This window comes from Asterias rubens, chromosome 15, assembly GCF_902459465.1.
Source record: "Asterias rubens chromosome 15, eAstRub1.3, whole genome shotgun sequence".
Classification (NCBI taxonomy): domain Eukaryota; kingdom Metazoa; phylum Echinodermata; class Asteroidea; order Forcipulatida; family Asteriidae; genus Asterias; species Asterias rubens.
Window position 1 is genome coordinate 677,081 of NC_047076.1, and position 22,200 is coordinate 699,280.

The 22,200-nt window shown below is 37.6% G+C and overlaps 2 protein-coding genes and 1 long non-coding RNA gene across 3 annotated transcripts in view; 2 read left to right on the forward strand and 1 right to left on the reverse strand.

Annotated features, from left to right (window-relative positions):
* On the forward strand, positions 1 to 11,341 carry LOC117299969 (allene oxide synthase-lipoxygenase protein-like). Its single transcript, XM_033783600.1, has 14 exons — positions 1 to 660; positions 1,720 to 1,922; positions 2,413 to 2,641; positions 3,447 to 3,491; positions 4,000 to 4,128; positions 4,676 to 4,773; positions 6,064 to 6,196; positions 6,888 to 6,983; positions 7,354 to 7,568; positions 8,163 to 8,422; positions 8,801 to 8,892; positions 9,327 to 9,500; positions 9,807 to 9,970; positions 10,378 to 11,341. Exons 1-14 carry the CDS (start codon positions 586 to 588, stop codon positions 10,490 to 10,492), a joined length of 2,028 nt encoding a protein of 675 aa, XP_033639491.1. The 5' UTR covers positions 1 to 585; the 3' UTR covers positions 10,493 to 11,341.
* Positions 9,857 to 22,200, reverse strand: part of LOC117299973 — a 17,528-nt gene continuing 5,184 nt past the window's right edge. The window contains exon 3 of the long non-coding RNA XR_004520129.1: positions 9,857 to 9,945. This is a non-coding gene — a long non-coding RNA (uncharacterized LOC117299973). The remainder of the gene's footprint in view (positions 9,946 to 22,200) is intronic.
* The window catches only part of LOC117299972 (allene oxide synthase-lipoxygenase protein-like), a 12,383-nt gene continuing 2,125 nt past the window's right edge, over positions 11,943 to 22,200 (forward strand). Inside the window, exons 1-12 of the mRNA XM_033783602.1 lie at positions 11,943 to 12,958; positions 14,508 to 14,613; positions 15,599 to 15,801; positions 16,138 to 16,366; positions 16,485 to 16,529; positions 17,337 to 17,465; positions 18,087 to 18,184; positions 19,152 to 19,284; positions 19,804 to 19,899; positions 20,268 to 20,482; positions 21,254 to 21,513; positions 21,846 to 21,937. Coding sequence (XP_033639493.1) covers positions 14,536 to 14,613; positions 15,599 to 15,801; positions 16,138 to 16,366; positions 16,485 to 16,529; positions 17,337 to 17,465; positions 18,087 to 18,184; positions 19,152 to 19,284; positions 19,804 to 19,899; positions 20,268 to 20,482; positions 21,254 to 21,513; positions 21,846 to 21,937 — 1,578 coding nt within the window. The 5' untranslated portion in view covers positions 11,943 to 12,958; positions 14,508 to 14,535. The remainder of the gene's footprint in view (positions 12,959 to 14,507; positions 14,614 to 15,598; positions 15,802 to 16,137; positions 16,367 to 16,484; positions 16,530 to 17,336; positions 17,466 to 18,086; positions 18,185 to 19,151; positions 19,285 to 19,803; positions 19,900 to 20,267; positions 20,483 to 21,253; positions 21,514 to 21,845; positions 21,938 to 22,200) is intronic.

Below are 22,200 nucleotides of genomic sequence, written 5' to 3' on the forward strand. Positions count from 1 at the left end.
ATGGTAACTAGAATTTGTTGTCATATAAAAGTTTCGACAGGTTATGAAGTCTAGTACCAGTGCTACACATTATCGGAGTTAGGTAAATATAGGTAAGTTACTGTAGGGTAAAATTATAATCTTAGTGTTTTTACAGTAAAATTTATTTTCAAATCAGTTGTTTGCACTGTTTAAAATAAAACCTGTATAAGCCTTATAATAATGACCCTTGTGTTGAGACCCAGTGTTTGAAATGCCCAGTGTTATTTGAAACAAAATGTGGTTCTTATTAATTAGTAAGAACCACAATCGGCACACACTTTGAAAGTGATTTTTGACATGTATTGGCTTTCTCTGCCATTGCGAGTGTGTTTTTCCACGAATTGTTTCGAAGTTTGATACTGCATGTACCTGCCTGCCAAATCAGGTTGCTTAATTTGTGCACTTTTTGTTTTCTTAATATTAAAACGTGTTTGTTTTATTTGTGTTCTTTGTAGATCTTCTGATTGTGCATTTTTAAACGTCTGGTGGCGAATGAAACGCAAAGAAAATTCTTGCTTTTTCAATTTACGGTTCTTTTTGTAAGTTGCTGAACCAGCTACAACGATGGGCAGTGGTTGTGGGAAATCTATGGTCCTTCCCGATGGCTACACGATTTCAGTCAAGACTGGTGATCATCAGGTATACCAATGTTATAGGAGCTGTGTCGCCATGATCATATCATGCAATAAAAAGAGCTCTCAACCCCAAACCTGGGTGAGAGTCCCCCTTTATTATAACTGACTAATACAAAGATCAATGGAGTTCCCTTTTTTATTAGACCCCTTTCATTTTGCCACTATCGTTGCCTTAAGAAACGTGCACGTGTGAAAGGCTATCATTGGCTGAGATCGTGCGCATCGCGCACACGCGTACACTTACACCGTTTGCAACCAAAGATGGCGACCAATGACGTCATGTGGTATCCATCTATAAAGCCACATGCCGGTGTCGCATGCAATTATGTCCTCTATGCAATACTATCCGGAGGACATTATTGCATATGCAATGATGTCCGCCGGACGGTTTTGCATAATGCAATTGCCCTCTATGTAATACTATCCGGGGACATTATTGCATATGATACACCACAGGAGGACTCCTGCAGCCGATTTCGAAACGCTAGGATAATTCCTACCTCGAGTTAGGACGAGTAACTTAGTCCTTACTTTAGGGTTAATCTTAACGTCGACATGTTACAGTGCAAGGCTGGGAGTCTTCCCAAGTCCCGAGATTTATCTTAAGTTAGGAATAGTTTGGTGAAATCGGCGGCAGTGATATTGCTGTGATCATTGCGACATATTACCGACTCAAATTCAATTCCATAACTCAAAAAATTATAGCAGAACAGGGTTTTGCTTGAAAAAATGTTGCAACAGTTAAACGAATTTAACATGTTCAACAAACCGATTGCATCAAGACCCATTCCTGATATGAAAATCAACTAAAAAGCAAAACCCTTACACCACCAAGATAAAACCCTAAAATGAAACAAAAACACATTTCTATTTGGGTACAAGATTTTTTGGTAGTTATAATAATTTGAAAAAAAATTTATCAAGGGATCTGGATGCAGACATTTACATGGACATTATTTTTGGCATTTTTTAACCCACTGTGTTATATAAACACCACCGGGCACCAGACTGCACAGTAGATGAATACAAGATCTGTTTTAAATAATGACTGTTTTTTTTTCAGGGATCTGGGATAGATGCAGACGTTTACATGACCCTCGGCAAATTCAACGGCGATCGATCTAAAGAGGTTCAACTTGCTTGTCGATGGAACGATGATTTTGAAAAAGGCAGTGAGGATCATTATAATATACAGAATCCTGGAATTAAAGAGGAAATCAGTCTTGTTATGATCCGACTTGATGAAGGCCCTCTTGTACAACGATGGTAAGTATGAAATATAAACAACGATCCCGGCTGCATATCTATTTATTTTTTAATTTTATTTATTCATTTTCAAGCAGCACGACAGTACATATAGAGAGCCTGCAGATAACCAAAAAGCGAAAATAAAAAGGTGAAATGCCAACTGGACGTTTATTACACTCTAAAAACTCCCGGGTCACAGTGACCCAAATTTGGTATGGCTGACCACTTGCAAGGTCAGGCTGACACGAAAGGCGATCAACAATGGCGTTTCAACTCGGAATATGCGTCAGTTGGATCAACTTCTGGGTCATTTCAACCCAGATTCCGGGTAATGAGGCTTAGATCTATAGCTCCATAGAGCCGCGGGGTAGCGGATCTATGAAGCCATCAAAGACAAAAAGGCCTTGACGAAAGGCTAATGACTCGGGTCAGGCTCTCAGACCTTGTTCCGGGTCAATTCTGACTCCGAAGCTTTCAGAGTATATTGACTGCCTTTTTATACCCACAGGTTCGTTGAGACAATCAAAATCAAATACCAAGACTTGCCTGAAGATAGGAGCAGCATCTTCCCAATACATAGATGGATTAAAGATGGAGAGAAATTAATGGTAGTTAAGAATGACTCCACCTTGCCGCAAGAGGATCCTCACAAGAAACAAAGGCTGGACGAACTGGCTAGGAAGAAGGATATCTACCAACTAGAGAAGAAGTTTGATGGGCAGCTGGCAATACCACAGGTACAAACAATTTTATGAGCACTCAGATTTTACAAAGAACAATAAATTGAATTCTAAAAGCACAACAAGTAGCTAAACAAAACAAAATAATTTGATAGTAATTTCGCAGGTGAAACTTGTGACCGGTATCTTGCTTGTTTCTGTTAAGCAGACAATTATTGTTAAGCAATATTTTCTGATTACATCGATCAATATTTTGCCCCCTCTATGAAATAAATTAATTTCAATCAGTTTATTTTCCACAGTATAAACATGGACATTCACAAGAAACTGTGGAGGGACCCATAGAAGCAAGCCTGCAAGGTTCCGTGTCCCCGAGCAAGCTTGTGCATTGAGCAGATATTTTATGTTCATTTTACACATTTATTTTTTATTGCTGCTCTACATTCACACATTTTAACTAAAGTTTGTCAACTAGATTCAAATTATGAGTAGTTCACAGTAATGTATAGTAAGTTAGGATATCAACAACGATTTAGATAGCTGTATAACAAGAAGCTTAAAGTAGGACAACAATTAGGTTAAGGTGAAGCAGAGGTTTTTGTGCCTTCACTTATTGACAGACAAATAATTATTAGAAAATAGTATACGGAAGTCAGGTAACGTACGCACGACAGACTAGACAAACATAACATACGACAGAGGCTGGTATAAGACGGTGAGTATGTTAACAATACGTCTTGTGGAAGATACCACTCCGGATTTCACAAAGAGTAAAGACTAGTTTTATTTCGACTTAGGACGAGTGAGTTACTCGTCCTAACTTAGGACTAGCCATACGTTTTTAATGTCTCCTTTACTACAGATTAAAAAGCTGCCAGCTGAGGAGGAATTTTCTAACAGCTACAAGGTGAGCCAAGTATTAACAAATTTTAACATCTATTACAAATTAATATGGTTGACTCATTTGTATTTTAAATGGCCATTACATGCAGGTCGAATTATGACATTTTAAATGAGTTGTAATCTATTTATAAAAACCCACAAGGCACAAGCCACGATTAAAAAAAGAGGTGGTGCCAGCCTCTTGTATAGTTATTTTTGTTTTGTTTAAAAAACACACATATAAACTATTTCACAAATGAGGTCTTGATCACCGTAACTTGACACTATTGGTAATTATTAAAATATTTGAATTTGATTTCGAGACCCCAGAATTAGATCTCGAGGTCCCGAAATCAAGCAACTAAAAGCACACAACTTCGTGTGGCAATGGTGTTTTTTTCGACGACCGATTGAGTTCAAATTTCCACAGCTTTGTTATTTTATGCTTAAAGTGATATACAGCAAGTGAGAAGACTGGTCCTTGACAATTACCAATAGTGTCCGATGTCTTTAACTCTTGTCATCCCCTTTAGTTTGACGTGATCATAAAGCGAGGTGCCATCTACGCACTGGAATCCATTGCTATCCACTTGACAACCGACCGTTGGACATCCCTTGATGACATCATCAATGTCTACAATGAAACACTGCCAATACCTTACGTAAGTTGAAAAACTTAACTCTTATAGCTGTCAACAATGTCAATTTCTACAATGGCACACTGCCGATACCTTACGTAAGTTGGGAAACTTGACTCTTATAGCTGTCAACAATGTCAATTTCTACAATGGCACACTGCCGATACCTTACGTAAGTTGGGAAACTTGACTCTTATGAAGCTGCAATGGGCACTCAAAATGTCAATGGGTATACTGAAACATACCTTACATGGTTTCAACCAATTTTTCGAATCTAATTGAGCAGCGAGTTGTAACGGTAATGATAATTTGATATTTAATGAGTCAATTTACCATGTTGAAGAGTTTTTTAGTATCATCATGATGAGCAGACGCTTAATCCATTTTGCAAGACTGTATACGTAGTAGGCCTTTCAGCTAAAAAATTGGGTCAAATTCGACATTATTGACATTTTATTGGGGGATATAGGGGTACACATAAGACAAAGAAAACAAATATATAGCAATTTTCCCTGACTTTTGAGTTACTAATAACTTACCACGTAAACTATAAAATGTGATTTTATCTCAGGGTGTTCAAAATTGGAGAAGTGACCAAAGATTTTCAGCTCAGAGACTAATGGGATGCAACCCTGCTCAAATACGTCTCTGCACGGAGATACCGTCAAAGTAAGTGCAATTTCAAACATTTCATGGCAAAAAAACTTTTTCCCAACAATATGATAAAATTTTAATAGCTATGAACTACGTTAAACTTAAAGGCAGTGGACACTATTGGTAATTACTCAAAATAATTGTTAGCATAAAACCTTTCTTGGTAAAGAGTAATGGGGAGAGGTTGATAGTATAAAACATTGTGAGAAACGGCTCCCTCTGAAGTGACCTAGCTTTCGAGAAAGAACGATTTTGATTTCGAGACCTCAAGTTTAGAATTTAAGGTCTCGAAATCAACCATATAAAAAGCACACAACTTCGTGCGACAAGGGTATTTGTTTACTTCATTCATATCTCGCAACTTCGACGACCAATTGAGCTCAAATTTTCACAGGTTTGTTATTTTATGCATATGTTTAGATACACCAAGTGAGAAGACTGGTCTTTGACAATTACCAATAGTGTCCACTGTCTTTAAGTATTTTTGAAGAAACAGCAATTGCCGTGGTAACCTGAGCCCAAATTCATAGAGCTGCTAAGCACAACTTACTTAATATTAAATTTCTTCCTTAATACAAACAGGATTACCAACCAAATTTCCATTTGTTGCACATTGCTTGTTGATGGTATTCAACTGTTGTTTGCTTGTCCTGAAAATCACGTGGAATTTTGGTTTGGTATGTCTTTATTTTCGCTAAGGAATAAATTTCACGCTGAGTAAGCTTATAGCAGCTTAATGAAACTGTACCCTGTGCTTATGCTGTGGTGCCCTTTGCACTGCTCAATTAATATACGTATCTGCACGGAGATACCAAGTATAGTCACAAAGTGGTTCCTACGTCTGGTCGAAGTTACTCTAACCAAAACCGATAGGGCGCTCTTTGTCACGAGCTGCCATTTTGAGGTTTGTGTCTTGCCACTTAATTATTTTGTATCCGTGTTGATCTTTGTTTGGAATCGCCATCCACCCATTTTCTCCATAGTGAGAAGTTTCTTTAGTAACTGTGGTTCTGTTTTTGTTTTATAGGCGAGGGTGCAATCTGTTTCTTTTATATTGTTTTAATATTTAGTAATTATTATTATTATATTTAGGTTTGCCTGACATATTATATCTTTATCTTCATTAAAGCAGCCTTCAGAAAAGCTCTCAAAATCCATTTATATTACTCTTAATCTTGTTGTGTTTATCCTTTTTTTCTTTCTATTTTTCTTTTTGTGTAAAGCATTGTGTACATTATTTTGTAAGAGTGCTTTATAGTACATAATGTTTTAATGAATCGTTGGATACTTGCAATTCTTTTGCAGCTTTTCTGTAACAGATGAAATGGTGAAAGGGATCATCGAAGATCTGACAATAGATCAAGCAATAGAACAAAAGAGACTGTTCATTGTTAACTACAGTATTCTGAAAGATCTCCAAACAACAGACAATAGACTGGTATGACAATCAGGTTTTGTTTCTCAGTGTGTGACATCAAAAACAACATCACCGCTTCAAATATCTCATTATCTCATAAGGTTACAACCCAAAGAGTTTTTGCCAACCAAAGTTGGAAAACTATGAGAAGTCATAATAATAATGATAATAACCGGTTTTTGTGCTTTCCACACCCGGAGGGCGTCTCAAAGCGTTTCCAACATTATTACCTCTGGTCACTAGGCCTTAATTCATTCCTTAAACCATCTCAGCTCCCTGGTGGGGAGTATGCAGCCTGTGCAACATTAATATGCGCTACTCGGCTAAATCAATCACAAGAACCACCTCTGCCCTCACAGGTACCCATTTACCCATGGGTGGAGAGAAGCGATTATAGTTAAGTGTCTTGCTCAGGGACACAAGTGTCACGACCGGGATTCGAACCCACACTCTGCCGAACAGACACACCAGAGCTTGAGTTCGGTGCTCTCGGCCACGACACCAGATTGCCATAATGCAAAGCAGATTGCCATAGTTTGTAACCAAATGTTAACATAACGCTCAAAAAAACAACATCTAGTTATGGAATGTAATTGTAGTTACAGTTTACAGAAAGGTTGAATTTGGACACAACATTAAGGTTACACGGTCTGTACACCTGAGGCCCACCAGCACCACCAGTGCACCATAACCATCTTTCATTGATTTACAGGTCTGTGCACCAATGGCACTCTTCTTCGTTGACAAAACAAAAACACTCATGCCAGTTGCAATTCAGCTTCATCAGGACCCAGCCAATAATAATCCTGTAAGTTAAAAAAAACATCTGCATAAAAAAACGTCAAAAAGACAATTGGACAATTGTGAAATCATTTACACAAACATAACCATTCTTATATTGCGTATAAAGATTATCACCGCAAGGTCCCTATATACGCTGTCACTATTTTTCTACCAAGTTATGATTGGGAGCTACGTGTTATTAAAGTATGAGACCACTTCCTTTACAAAGCACCATGTAATGGTTTACAATGTCCTGCTAGGTGCTGTTCCAGTGTCATGACATTCGAATTATCCTGCTAAGTGCTGACAACACAAAACAAAAGATGCGAAACACATTTGAAAATTACTTGTTGAAAGCATAATCCCTCAAATTATATACGTGTTTTACTTCCCAGGTATTTCTACCTACGGATCCTGAATACACATGGATTCTGGCCAAGATGTGGTTTAACAATGCGGATGGGGCATACCACGAAACCGTTTCTCATCTTGGGTTTACTCATCTCTTGGTAGAATCCATTGCAGTTGCTGCTAACCGATGTATTTCACCTTCACATCCAATCTTCAAACTCCTGGCTCCACATTTCCTTTACGTAATGGCTATAAATAGGTAACTTCTAAAGGATTTGAAGTGCAGTGACACAACGGGAACCTCTTTCTTATTTTATTTTGTGTGGTCCCAAAAAGAGCCCGCCCAATATTAAACACTATTTCATGGTGTCACCGCAAACATATTCTTTCTTGACAAACCATCAAGCAAATTAAAGGCATCCCTTATAATAGAACAAACAAAATGGAGTTATAGAGCTTTGCTAATATCAGGAAGTGGTATTAACTTATACAAGTCTTCTGATTATAAATAAGAAAATAATATTATATATTGTAAACTGCCAACCAAAAGGATCTGTGGTATAAATGCATTAAATAGTAAATTCGACCATAATGGCAGATGATGATGACTCAACAAGCTAATGACAACACAACACAACACAGTTGAATAGATAACATAAACATAAATATTATGGCATAATTTTGACTAATACAACACAGTACTTTGGTGCATAAAGACAAACAAGATGCATGTGATCCAGGATTTTGTGTTGTACGGTAATTTTAATTCACATTTTTTATGAACATATTCATGTTGAGTACATTCAAGCTTAGAGATAGCGTAATCATAGTTGTGACGTCACATTCTTTTTAGTCTGGCTCTTGTAACTCTGATCAACCCTGGTGGAGTAGTGGACGAGATTATAAACATCGGTTATAAAGGATTTTTGGATCTAATCGGGAAAGTGTTTCCAACATGGCGTCTCAACGTAGAGGGGTCCCTTCCTGCTGATCTGCGCAATCGCGGTGTGAATGACCCGGATGTATTGCCAAATTATTACTACAGAGATGACGCCATTTTGCTGTATGAGGCCATCAAGGAATACGTGGAGTATGTGGTCAGCAAGCGATATTGTGAGTCATGAGATACTATTCTCTACAAAAAAAATAATAATCTTATAATTTGTTTTAAAAGAGCAATTTTACAATTTCACCTTTGGTAAGACATCTGCTCTAGAAATGCAAAGGTCGTGGGTTCGAATCCCTCCGGGGATAAATATGCCTTTGGTTATCTTCCCAGAACCCGGGTACTGTTTAGAGTGCTTACACACATAGGTGTATAATATAGGTAAAACCAAATTAACATAATTCTTTATCCCCAGTGCAAGTTTAATTAACATCTATTACATTTCACATAACGTGAAATATTGCAACAGAAAAACCTGAAGACACGAACTCTTCGAGACCAAGATTAAGATTAAGGTCAAGATCTTTATCTTTTTGTTTTAACAGATTCAGCTGAGCTGTTAGCTGGTGACAATGAGATCCAGGAGTTTGCAGAAACTCTAGTGAGATCGACGGATGATGGAGGATGTGGTATACAGGTAGGTCAAGTAGCGGGAACTTTGAGAGTAAACCAAAGATAGCACGGAATGTGAAGATTACAGTTTGAAAAAGTCCAACTTTATCAAGACTGTTTTTTACAAAAATATAGATTCAAACAAGCGAGTCTTGAAAAGTTAATTGAATATCAGAACAGAGTTCTTGAATAATATGAACTGGTCTGGTAAGTCGCTCCAAAATGAAGGTGTAAAGTTGAAGACTATCGTGACCATATATTATTTTGTACCATTCACTATATAAACATATGGGAATATCCAATATCCAATATCGATGTACAAGGTAGACACTCACTGTACAAACCTATTGTGGAATGTTAGATATCCAATATCAAACCATGGCCAAACAAACTTAATACTGTCATTACTTTGCGCCATTTAAAGAGTGAATGATTTGGTTTAATTTCTGACTTTTAAAGGGTGTGACTGGAGATGGCCAGTTTAAAACAAACGAGGAACTCATCGATGTGTTGACTTCGATAATTTTCACGTCAAGTGTAACGCACGCAGCGGTTAACTTCAACCAGTACGACGAGTATGGCTTCCCACCAAATGCTCCACTGTGGCTAAATGGAGCGCCACCAAGCGACAAGGTAGGAACACTAGCTTGAAGAGTTTAAAAATCCTGATATCGTTTGTAGAGTCGACAGACACCAACATCCTCCTGAAAACGAGCACAGTATAGTGTTCGAAATGTCGAGACCACACTGGCTCTGTTCAGAGCCAACGCTTCCACAAAAGAGATTTACACACGGTTTTACCGGCAAGTTTATAGTTTATTTTTTTAAGTTTCTTCCTATTATCCACACCATCGAACAATACTTTGACACCAATCCAACAGGGTCGCCAATCGAGACAATAAATAATTTTGTGAAAATTTTTGTCTTATCTTATCCCAGACTCCATTGACCGAGCAAGACATTCTAGAAAGTTTACCGAACAAAAAGCGCACCTTAGACATCATGTCCTTCACACTGCTCCTTAGTGACAGAGCAACTCAGCGTCTTGGGAACTTTGAGAAGTTGTACCAGACGGATCCTGTGGGAAAGGAAGCAGTAGAAAGGTATCACTCTGAACTTAATACACTTAATAAAACCAAACCATTAAATATCTACCTAAAACTAACCTTTGAACAGTTCAATTCCTAGAAGCGTTTTTGAGATACTGCCAAAAATCTGGAGCGGTTTTGTCCACGCAGAAATAAGTATATTTTGCAATTGGAAAACAAAATCTGAGCATCGTTATCTCAGATAAAAATTGTGGGAAATAAAATGCAAGATCTTTTGCCATAACCGAAGTACTGCTTTGAGGTGAAATATTTCTCAAAATCCATTTATAGTATCGTATGAGCTGCTGTACGTCTTACCAATTAAGTTGTTTTTTGCCTTTAATCTTCCGAGCCAATACCAAATGTATACAGACCCTTCAAAGAATGGTTTTATTGTAATCCATCTTTATTTCTCTGCACAGATTCCGAGATAAATTGTATGCTACCGGAGATACCATCCGATCACGTGACGAAAAGAGAGACATCCACTATCCGTGTCTGGATCCCCGAGAGGTTCCCAACGCTATTAGCATCTAGAGCACAAGGTCTATGCATATGACGTAATTTGAGAAGGGCGCCCTCACCTAGAGGCTAAAAGGACGTTGTTCATTGGCCAGTCCAGTGCGCCGCGCGTACAAATTTGTGCGTTTGCCAAATTGATCTCTGAGAGATCAATACTTTACCATTGTTTCGGTTTACCTCCAAGATGGCGACTGAATGACGGCAATGTATAAGGTCCATTCTCGGAACCTTAACCGTGTGCAGCCACTGTGTGCCAATACTGGTGCCAAACCCATTTTCTCAAATTGGCGTCAGTGATAAATAGCTTCAGTTTCTGTCTGAAATTAGTGTTTTAAAACACTGGGAATAACTGTCTAGTGTCAGGAAATGACAAATTAAATGACCTGTTTTGTATATAAACTATCTATTATCTATGACGATTCTTAATTGATGACATTATTATGTCATTTGAATAGATTGAAGCAGACTGGCAAATTCAGATACTATACATCTTTAATTTGTTAACCACTAAAAACTGTGCCTCATGAATGCGTGAACTCACAACTGTTTATGTAAAGCAAAGGCTTGAAGGTCGTGGATTTTATGAATTTTTGAAGACAAAAAAAAATGGTTCAAAATACCCTTGGGTTGTTGACTTTAAATCAGGAGCATTTTAAATCCACTAAAAATGACAACGGTTTTCGGTCCCGCTTTTCAAGATGGAGTCTTGCCATTTTACTTAACTACTTGTTCAGAGGATTTTGGATAACGTAGCTCATAAAAACTGATGGACAAAATTGATTTGATACATTTGGTTTAAAGACAGTGGACACTATTGGTAATTGTCAAAGACCAGTCTTCTCACTAGGTGTATCTCAACATATGCATAAAAAAATAAAAAAACTTGTGAAAATTCGAGCTCAATCTGTCGTCGAAGTTGCAAGTAAATAATGAAAGAAAAAAACACCCTTGTCACACGAAGTTGTGTGCGTTAAGATGGTCGATTTCGAGACCTCAAATTCTAAACTTGAGGTCTCGAAATCAAATTCGTGGAAAACTACTTCTTTCTCGAAAACTATGCCACTTCAGAGGGAGCCGTTTCTCACAATGTTTTATACCATCAACCTCTCCCCATTACTCGTCACCAAGTAAGGTTTTATGCTAATTATTTTTTTGAGTAATTACCAATAGTGTCCACTGCCTTTAAAGAGGTTGAAACTTTTAATATGTTTTTGAGTATTTGTAAATAATTAACGTTTAGCATTGGTTGTTATGCGCGGATCGGAGGAGCCTCATGAGTACAATGTATAAGCCCCGCAACTTGCTGAAGGTCAAAGATGTAAAAACACTGGGCAATATTAGTATTGGTAATTACTCAGAATGTTAGCATAACAACTTACTTGGTAACTAGCAATGAAGAGCTGTTGGTAGTACAACACATTGTGAGGATTGCCCCTGTGAAGTAACGAAGATTTTTTTAAAGAGGTAATTTCTTTCCTACAACTTCGATGACCAATTGAGTCAACATTTTCACAGATTAAATTTATTATAATATATACATTACGTATACATAAGTGAGGGTCTTTGACAATTACTAATTGTGTCCAGTGCCTTTAAAGTGAGAGTATACGTCTGGAATTACTCCAAAAATTAAAACCTTAAAATCGTATGGTAAGAAGCACTGCAGCTGTTGTTAATCTTTGACAACTTCACAAGAGAATTTTTGTAATATTTCATATATGTTTTTGTTTCCAATAGACCTTGCCATCGTTGATAAACAAACTGCGCTGGTTGGCATGGCTGGTTCGAATGTTAGAAAAAACATTCAATGCGTTTAACAGATGATGTGACAAAATTCAACATTTCCGCAAACTTTCAATTAACAACAAATATCTCATGATTGGTTGCATTGTTTTCATTAAATTCAAGATATTTTTTGTAATATTTGTGTAACATTTGTTGTTACAATCTGATTTTGCTTTGGTATTCACTGCTTCCAATGGCTTTCCAAGAAACAGGTTACCAGTCAGGGTTACGTTAAGTTAGCCCTGAACGCGTACGCAAAGCACGCACAACATTGTCAAAACAACCCCAGGGCATTCAAAGCCGATGCCATGGTTTCGAAAAGGTAATATCAGAGCTGATACATGAATACGGCTCTGGGCGATAATAGTGAGTGTGCCCTCTATCATTCAATCTCCACTCCATGTCCAAAATAAGCCTACGGTATAACAACAACCTTGAGGCATTGTGCCATAGTACTATATGAACTCGTTACCGTATAAAAGAAACCGCTCTTCATAGAAAACTACTTTACAAAAGATTTGTAATTATTCATAAGCTTAACCTTGATCTCAACTCATGGCAACACGAAGTAAACACTCTCTGTGTCACCATGGGGGAAATAATACATAACCAAGGTGTCACTAATACATATTTTTTAGTAGTGTACCTGAAAGACCGAGTACCAGTTAGATTTATACAGATGTTAGGTTCTTGTGGGTGAGTAAACTGGTTAATTTGCTAATTGCTAGTTATTACACAAATAATTAAGTATAACGATTTTCTTGAATTGTACATAAAACCTGCATTTTGCTGCAATTATTTTTTAACGTGGCTTAATTTGATATGTGTTCGTAAAATTTGTTTTTCATTTACTAGATTTTTTTTATATAATGTTATTTTACATAAAACCATAATTTTGGTTGCCTTTATTTTAATTGTAGCTTAGTGTGATTTGTGTTCGTACAAAACGGTTAAATTAACTAAAACGTTATTATAATGTTTGTACATTGCTCCGACTTGTACAACATTATCCCCTGATTGCCGCTTCCCAGGTTGTATCGTTACTTAGGTGTGATCCCTGGCTACACGACTTCTTACTGTGGCACTAAATCACCGGCACGTTAATCCGGAGGTCGTTGGTTCGAATCCCACTCTAGCCAATATTTCTTTGTTCAACCCCCAAAATCATTTAAAAATTACCCAGTCAGTTTCCCTTGTGTGGTTTATATCATGAGAAAGAAACCTTTATGTTTATATTAAATAAAAAAAATGTGTTGTTTTGAAAGAGAAATATATAACCTATACGATGCTGAGCGACTTCGTTATTTAACAAAACACAATTTCTAAAACTGGGGAAAACGTCTACCGCAATTTGCCGCATTTATTTTTTAATGCAGCTCAGTGTGGTTTGTGTGTTTCGTGAAATATTTTATGGTTAAATTTAATTAGAACTTTTAGTATAACGGTGTACATAAAATAAGCATTTTCCTGCACTTATTTTTGTTTTAATGCGGGTTAGTTTGATTTGTGGGTCGTAAAATTTGTTTCAAATTTACTAAAAACTTGTTATACAATGTTATTGTACATAAAACCCAAATTTTGCTGCTGCATTTATTTTTAATGTAGCTTTGTAGTGCGATTTGTGTTCGCACAAAACGGTTTCATTTAATAAAAACTATCATTTCTGAAAATGGATGGAATTTAATGACTTTAATCACAAATTTTCCTCAACATAACTGCTCTTATACTTATTTACATTCCTACTTTTGTTTGTATGCGGGTTTAAATAAAATAATGTTATATTTATCCAAGAAACTATTTGAATAAAACATTGGTTCGATATAAAACTGATTTCTTAATAAGATTAATTTTGCCTGTGTCCGATATTTAATTGAAATGGTAGGTCGTACAAGATGACCTCAAACTGACCCTAGCAACAAGCTTATGTCCATATTAGTATTGACTGTTTCCATAGCAACGGCCTCTTTGCGTCGATTAGAAGTGGACATCAATGAGCTCTGTGTGTTTGATTAGTTACTTACAGCTCAGCAGTACGCAAAATAAACACCACTACATTTACTATTCTATTCTGATGTGGTGGACTCCGTTTTATGTTTTGGACCAAATTAGTCTTGTCGGACTTGAAATTACCAAATCGGCTGAAGAATGGGTTAACTACCTCAGTTGAAGTACGCGAAATAAACCCAATTGCATATTATTATTCTGATCTGTGTTCATCGTTTATATGTTTTGGACCATCTTGTAGGACTTGGAGATACCAAATTGGCTGAAGGATGGGGAATGGATGTGTAGGAGGAACTGTGGTCAGACCTAATGGTTACAGGATAACGGTCAAGACTGGTGATCATAAGGTAAATTAATCATTGTGTTGACCATTATTGCCATTATTTTCTTTGAACATGTCTAAGAAACTAAATATTTCAGATGTTCACTTAACAGGCTTCCTAATACGAAGACGAAACTGTATTCTATTATTTCATCTTAAAGGAACACGTTGCCTTGGATCGGTCGAGTTGGTCTTTGAAAAGCGTTTGAAACAGTTTTTTATAAAATGCATATGGGTAGAGAGATGTTGTAAAAGTAGAATACAATGATCCACACAAACATGCCTCGAAATTGCACGGTTTTCCTTTTACCTCGTCGACCAACACGGTCGGCCATTTATGGGAGTCAAATTTTTGACTCCCACAAATGGCCGACCGTCTTAGTTCGCGCAGTAAAAGGAAAACCACGAAATTTCGAGGCAAACCTGTGTGGATCATTGTATTCTACTTTTACAACGTCTCTCTACCCATATGCATTTTATAAAAAAACGGTTACAAACGCTTTTTATACACCAACTCGTCCGATCCAAGGCAACGTGTTCCTTTTAATTGAAACTGATAACCTGCCTGGAAACTTACGTTTGGCCATTGAAGCCCACTGTTTGCTTAATCCCATAAAACTAAAAATATAACCTTTGAAAATATCATTTCAAAAGGTGGTAGCGTTTGAGATAATGCCAAAAATGTTGAGCGGTTATATTTAAGCAAGAAGAATAACCCTATGTTGGAATTTACAATCTGAAAAACGTTACTGTCAGAACGCTTGTCAGATTTAAATTTGGGGGGATACAAAAATAATATATTTTCCATAACCGCAGTACTTGAAAAGTGAAAAGTTTCTCAAAATGCTTAATACTATCCAAAGCTGCTTACAAAGTAAGTTTTTATGTCAAATTAATTATCATTACCTTGTTATATACACACCTTTATAGATAAGGTCAAATTCACGCAGGCAGGCTGACGAAGAAGGGCTACAAGATTAATAAAACAAATTATTGTTGTTTTTTTCCAGGGATCTGGGTCAGATGCTGACGTTTTCATGATCCTCATAAAATCCAACGGCAAACGTTCTAAAGAGGTTAAAGTTGGTTGTCGCTGGAAGGACGATTTTGAAAAGGGAAGCGTAGACCATTTTGACATTGAAAATCCTGAGATAACAGAAGAAGTTGACAAGATCGAGATAAGACTTGGTGAGGGTCCTCTGAAACAGGACTGGTAAGTTTAGCAGTTTAGCAAACACTCAATAAGAAGACTGATATTAACAAAGACTTGGGTGGTATAATGCACACATAGGCACAGTAAAACCAAAAAACAAATGTTAAGAATACAAACGCAACAGAATAAGTTTGTGAAATTCTGTGAAATACGTTTTCCGATTGAGAGTGAAGTAGTTCGTTCCAATTTACCTCAAAAAGAGTGACACTGATTGACTTTAAGAGTGAAACTGACACCACTCGGACAAAAGAGTGAAATGTTCTCTATTTTACATTAAGAGAGTACAACAAGTAACAGAGATCACGTGACAAGTCATTATGGCATATTTTCTTATAGGTTCGTTGAGACAATCAGAATCAAATACCAAGACTTGCCAGAAGACAGGAGCAGCATCTTCCCAATACATAGATGGATCAAAGATGGAGAGGAACTAATGGTAGTTAAGAATGACTCCACCTTGCCGCAAGAAGATCCTCACAAGAAACAAAGGCTGGACGAACTGGCTAGGAAGAAGGATATCTACCAACTAGAGAAGAAGTTTGATGGGCAGCTGGCAATACCACAGGTAAATAAAATTAAGAAAGAAGAGGAAGGTGATCTTTTTAAAGCCATGTTGCGGATGAAGTTTGTCCTTGCTGATAGTCTGGCTTTTGAAGAATGTTTTATTCTTTTTTTTAACACAGGTCAAGGAGTTGCCGGTCGAGCAGGAGTTTTCGAACAAATATTTCGTAAGTCAATTTGGATTTGTAAAACAAAATATTATTAGGCCTACATCAGTGAATTTTAACAGAATAGTTACAGTGAGACAATTTTATACGAGCTGTCGACAAAGCTATAGTTTTTGCCTCGATAAAGCCACGAGGTCACCAATACTATTTATGTACACTGGGGGTCAAGTTTTCATCCGAGCTAGATGTTATTTATTTTTGTTCAGCTGTTGTTGCTTTGTTTAAGTGCACAAAAAACAACATACATTGTGGTGCAGAACGGAAACCTGAACAGACACACATGCCCACTAAATGGGGATTACTTGTCGTGTCCATCTGAAATGATAATGATTGTTTTAATTGTTAATTACTTTAAACAGAAACTAATGGAACAAACATTATGAAGAAACAAGCTCTGAAATGCATTTTTCAATACATAAAACACCAATTGGTGGTTGTCTTAAAGGAATATTACAGAATTGGTTTCTGCTGGCAAAAAAAGTTGCTGGCAGTGTAAGCACTTTATGTAATCCACTGTATACATAAACTGACAAACCTGTAGAAGTTCGAGATCGATCGGCCATATGGGTCACGAGAGAGTAGTGAAAAACCGATTTCAAATTTTGTATTGCATCGATGCCAAAACAAAAAATTAATAAAACGCCCACTGAGCTGAAAAACTCCAAACGAAATATTTCGAGGGATGCTTTCTACTATCATCATCATCATTTTATGTACAAATCTATGATCTTAAAGATTTTCGTTTCTTACCAATTCTTATGTACATTAATAATACTAAAACGTATTTACTCTTGACATTCACAATAGTTTGACGTGTTAGCAAAGCGAGTGGTCATCTATAAACTTGATACAATTGCTATCCACTTGACAACCGACCGTTGGACATCCCTTGATGACATCATCAATGTCTACAATGAAACACTACCAGTGCCTTACGTAAGTTGAACAAATAAACCCTCATCATATTTTCATATTCAGACTTTAAAAACAAAAGAATACAATAAAATAAGACGAAACAAGAGGAATATGAAGTATAATTAAATCACTATCTCAAAGAGCAATCCCCAATAAAGACATTTAGAACGAACAGGCAAACTTAACAAACACATGGAAGATTCTATGGACTCTTGTATGGGCAATATGTACACTGCTATACAATAAAGAAACAATATAAACCAAAAGGCAAACTGACTGGGTAAATTTTAGATGATTTGGGGGGGTTTAACAAAGATCCAAGGCAACGTAATCCTTTAAGAATGTAGAAAATACCAAGAATTTTTCAAAGGCTATAAAGACTCAGTTTTTGTAACGTTCAAAAAAGCTTACAGAATGCACGTTGCCTTTGACTAGCCTCACAGACACCAAGACATTAATAGTCAAGAGCACTCTAGTCCCTAAATTACTAATTTTGAGTCGAAAATATTGCTCCAAACTGCTGGATTTAAAACTCAGCAGATACAAATTTACATCAACAATAGCTAAAGAAAGAGCTCCATTCTACCTTGACGAAGGTTCTGTAGTATATCCATAATTATTGCAATTCTCTTTTTATCTCAGGGTGTTAAAAATTGGAGAAGTGACATGAAGTTTGCAGCTCAGAGACTAATGGGATGTAATCCAGCTCAAATATGTCTCTGCACGGAGATACCATCAAAGTAAATGCAATTTTTAAAGACGACCCACAAGCCACAATTTATAAGCTCTCCCTTATAATTGTTCATACATTATTCACAAAATCAGCTAAAGTTTTCCATTAAAATGGTCTGAATAACAAGATGAAAAGTTACTTAAATCACCAAATGTTTAGGCACGCCTTTTGCTACTCCTACTTGGTGGCGTTTTTTTTCTAATACCACTTCGTAATCATGACCTACTCCTCTGCATTTAAGTATCACAAAAACATAGGGATCTGGCTAATACAGAGCAAAATTACTAATCACCCAAAGTTTAGAATGTTCTACTCGTATGACGTATTTCCATCTATTCCGTTTCGCAATGACGTATTATTTTTTATTTATTTGTTTCAACAAAACCCCCAAAAATGTAGAAGATAAGAATATATTACTTTTACAATAAAAGGTACATAAACACGTGTTTAAGAAAACAGAATAACCCTGACACTCATGGACGACCCCCAGACCATCTTGACAACAGAATAACCCTGACACTCATGGACGACCCCAGACCATCTTAACCTGACACTCATGGACGACCCCAGACCATCTTGACAACAGAATAACCCTGACACTCATGGACGACCCCCAGACCATCTTAACCTGACACTCATGGACGACCCCAGACCATCTTGACAACAGAATAACCCTGACACTCATGGACGACCCCAGACCATCTTAACCTGACACTCATGGACGACCCCAGACCATCTTGACAACAGAATAACCCTGACACTCATGGACGACCCCCAGACCATCTTGACAAATTAACCCTGACACTCATGGACGACCCCCATACCATCTTGACCCTGACACTCATGGACGACCCCCAGACCATCTTGACCCTGACACTCATGGACGACCCCCAGACCATCTTAACCCTGACACTCATGGACGACCCCCAGACCATCTTGACAATTTTTTAAACAAAAAGATTACTCTTTTGCAGCTTTGCCGTGACCGACGAAATGGTGAAACCAATCATGGAAGGAATGACCTTAAAGCAAGCAGTTGAAAAGAAGAAACTCTTCATTGTCAACTACGAGATTCTGAAAGACCTCGCTACTACAGATAACAGACTGGTAATTCAATTCAATTCATATTTCAATCAGGTTTATTATTGTCATGTTAAAAAATTACAAGACGGACGTTAAGAATTTTTAAACATAGTTGGTTTATAGTATTCAAAGATACCCCTTCACTCAACTAAAAACCAAGGCCCTGCACTCTGAGCACTCCCGGTCAGGTGCCAAGGGGAGCTTGACCCAATTACGGGTCATTGTGACCCGGAATCTGTGTCAGAATGGTCCAGATGGGTGAAATTGACCCACAGAATCCAAGCTGAACTTCCAAACCGGGTCAGCCTGACCCAGAAACGGGCTAGGCTCAAGGATGGGACGCGGGATCCGGGTTAATGTTAACCCAGGTTTTTTTTAGCGCCCATAACAGCACTCCTATAACCCTCGAAAGCATATCAAAGGCGAGATTGCCAATGTGGTCGTATAAGATGATGAGGCAGCTAAGGAAAATACAACCACAATCTTCACTCGGGAATCTTAACTGCTTTCATTAATATTGTCTGTCATTTTGATTTACATCAGGTCTGTGCACCAATGGCACTCTTCTTCGTTGACAACACAAACACCTTAATGCCAGTTGCAATTCAGCTTTATCAAGACCCAAGCAATGATAATCCTGTAAGTTTAAGTACATTTTCACAACTCTTTCATGGCTATTGCTTAAAAAAAAAAAGAGATATATCTTAACGCCACAAGTTCAAAGTGAGAGGCCTACACTTAACCGATTTGGGGTTCGACCCAAATCAACTGTCACCATCAGGGCACATTGCCACATATCCTCCTTGGGCTGAAACAGGGTTCCTTCTCCGTAAGGATGAGCAGAACGCACTACCAATTCACAATCTTGTTTTGTTGAATGGCGAGTGACATGACATTCGAACCATCCTGATGAAGAGAGCTGGCAACACACCGCTAGCTTAAAAGATGCCGAAACAAGTTTAATAATTGATTTAAAAAGTAGTAAACTATAAGATTTTACCTCCCAGGTATTTCTACCTACGGATCCTGAGTACACATGGATTCTGGCCAAGATGTGGTTCAACAATGCGGATGGGGCATACCACGAGGCAGCCACCCATCTTGGTTTTACTCATCTCTTGGTAGAGTCCACTGGAGTGGCTGCAAATCGATGTCTTTCACCTTCGCACCCAATCTTCAAGCTTCTGGCTCCACACTATCTATACCTGATGGCCATTGATAGGTGAGTGGAATAACGGTATCTCCTAGCAACAACTTTTGGTGTTGAAAATTGTTCAGAATGTCATGGTCTGGTTGGAGTGTCTTTCCTCGCCTTCCAAACTCTGGAACCCCGGTTCGAATCCCACCTGGGGAATTATGTGGATTGGGTTATCTTAATACTGCGTGAGTTTTCACTGGAATAATTATGTTAGGTTTTTCTGCCAAACGAAACTTCTTCTTTGTCTTCTCTCCATTTTGGGTTCTTGCAAGTGATTAGGTTCGCTTCACTGTCATTGGCTGCATAACCAGAACAATGAATGATATATGGTTTCCATAAATTGCAGTTCATAAACAACACGACGGCACTTTCTGTCATGATTTGCAGAGTTATTGACTCGAGACATGTGACTTGAGCTTGAATCGGACTCGAGTCGCTATTTCATTGACTTGTGACTTGACTTGTAACTCTCAGCATTACTTTGTGACTTGCAAAATAATGACCTGTGACTGGACTTGGGACTTGCAAAATAATGACCTGTGACTGGACTTGGGACTTGCAAAATAATGACCTGTGACTTGACTTGAACTTGCAAAATAATGACTTGTGACTTGACTTGAACTTGCAAAATAATCACTTGTGACTTAACTTGGACTTGCAAAATAATGACCTGTGACTTGACTTGAACTTACAAAACTGACCTGTGACTTGACTTGAACTTGCTAAATAATGACTTGTGACTTGCTTGGACTTTCTGCCAACTCTGATGTTTTGTTCTTTATTCAATATATTCAGTCTGGCCCTGGTTTCCCTCATCAATCCCGGTGGTTCAGTGGATGAGAACATGAACATCGGTCAAGTGGGTTTCATATCAATCACTGAGAGAGTATTTCCAACATGGCGTCTCAACGTAGAGGGATCCCTTCCTGCTGATCTGCGCAATCGCGGTGCGGAGGACCCGGATGTATTGCCAAATTATTACTACAGAGATGACGCCATTTTGTTGTATGAAGCCATCAAGGAGTACGTGGAGTATGTGGTCAACAAGCGATATCGTGAGTCACACGAGTTATGAGTAAATCTATAACAAAATAGCAATTTCAACAAAATAAATAAATAAAATCAAAAAAGTAACCTTGCGGGGTACAACCATTGTGGGCGTGTCGGCGCTGTCTTCTCCTGAAGACGAGTAGAGAATACTGTTCGAAACGTCGATACCACATCGGCTCTTTCCAGAGCAGAACACTCACGCAAAAGCAATTTAATACATGGTTGTATCTGTAAGATTACTTATTATAGTAATTTCTTATTATTCACACAATGCAAAGCTTAGTTAAATCAGAAGTATTTCAGCATCTTTTACAGCAATATCATTTTTTATAAACAGATTCAGCTGAACTCTTAGCTAGTGACAATGAGATCCAGGAGTTTGCAGAAACTCTAGTGAGATCGAAGGATGATGGAGGATGTGGTATACAGGTAGGTCAAGTTCATTCGAGGGAAAAGTTGTATTAATTTCCATCCTTATTTTTTTACTTATTTAATTATTACACATAACAGCACAATTAGCGCGAATTATAGAATGAATAGGAAACGAGAATGCTCAGTTTTAGATGTGAGAGGAAAACCACAATAATTGGGATAACCCATGCAATCAGATTGGGACTAAAAACCGTGCTGAGGCGGGTCTTGAACCAGGGTGAAAGACAGGGAAAGAAATAACTTTTAGCTTCTTACGATAA

Excerpts from the sequence above, each read along its gene's own strand:
- LOC117299969 (XM_033783600.1), top strand. The coding sequence starts at position 586 with ATGGGCAGTGGTTGTGGGAAATCTATGGTCCTTCCCGATGGCTACACG. Across the intron at positions 4,774-6,063 it reads TGCACGGAGATACCGTCAAA|CTTTTCTGTAACAGATGAAA; the intron begins GTAAGTGCAATT and ends ATTCTTTTGCAG. Across the intron at positions 9,971-10,377 it reads GGAAAGGAAGCAGTAGAAAG|ATTCCGAGATAAATTGTATG; the intron begins GTATCACTCTGA and ends TTCTCTGCACAG.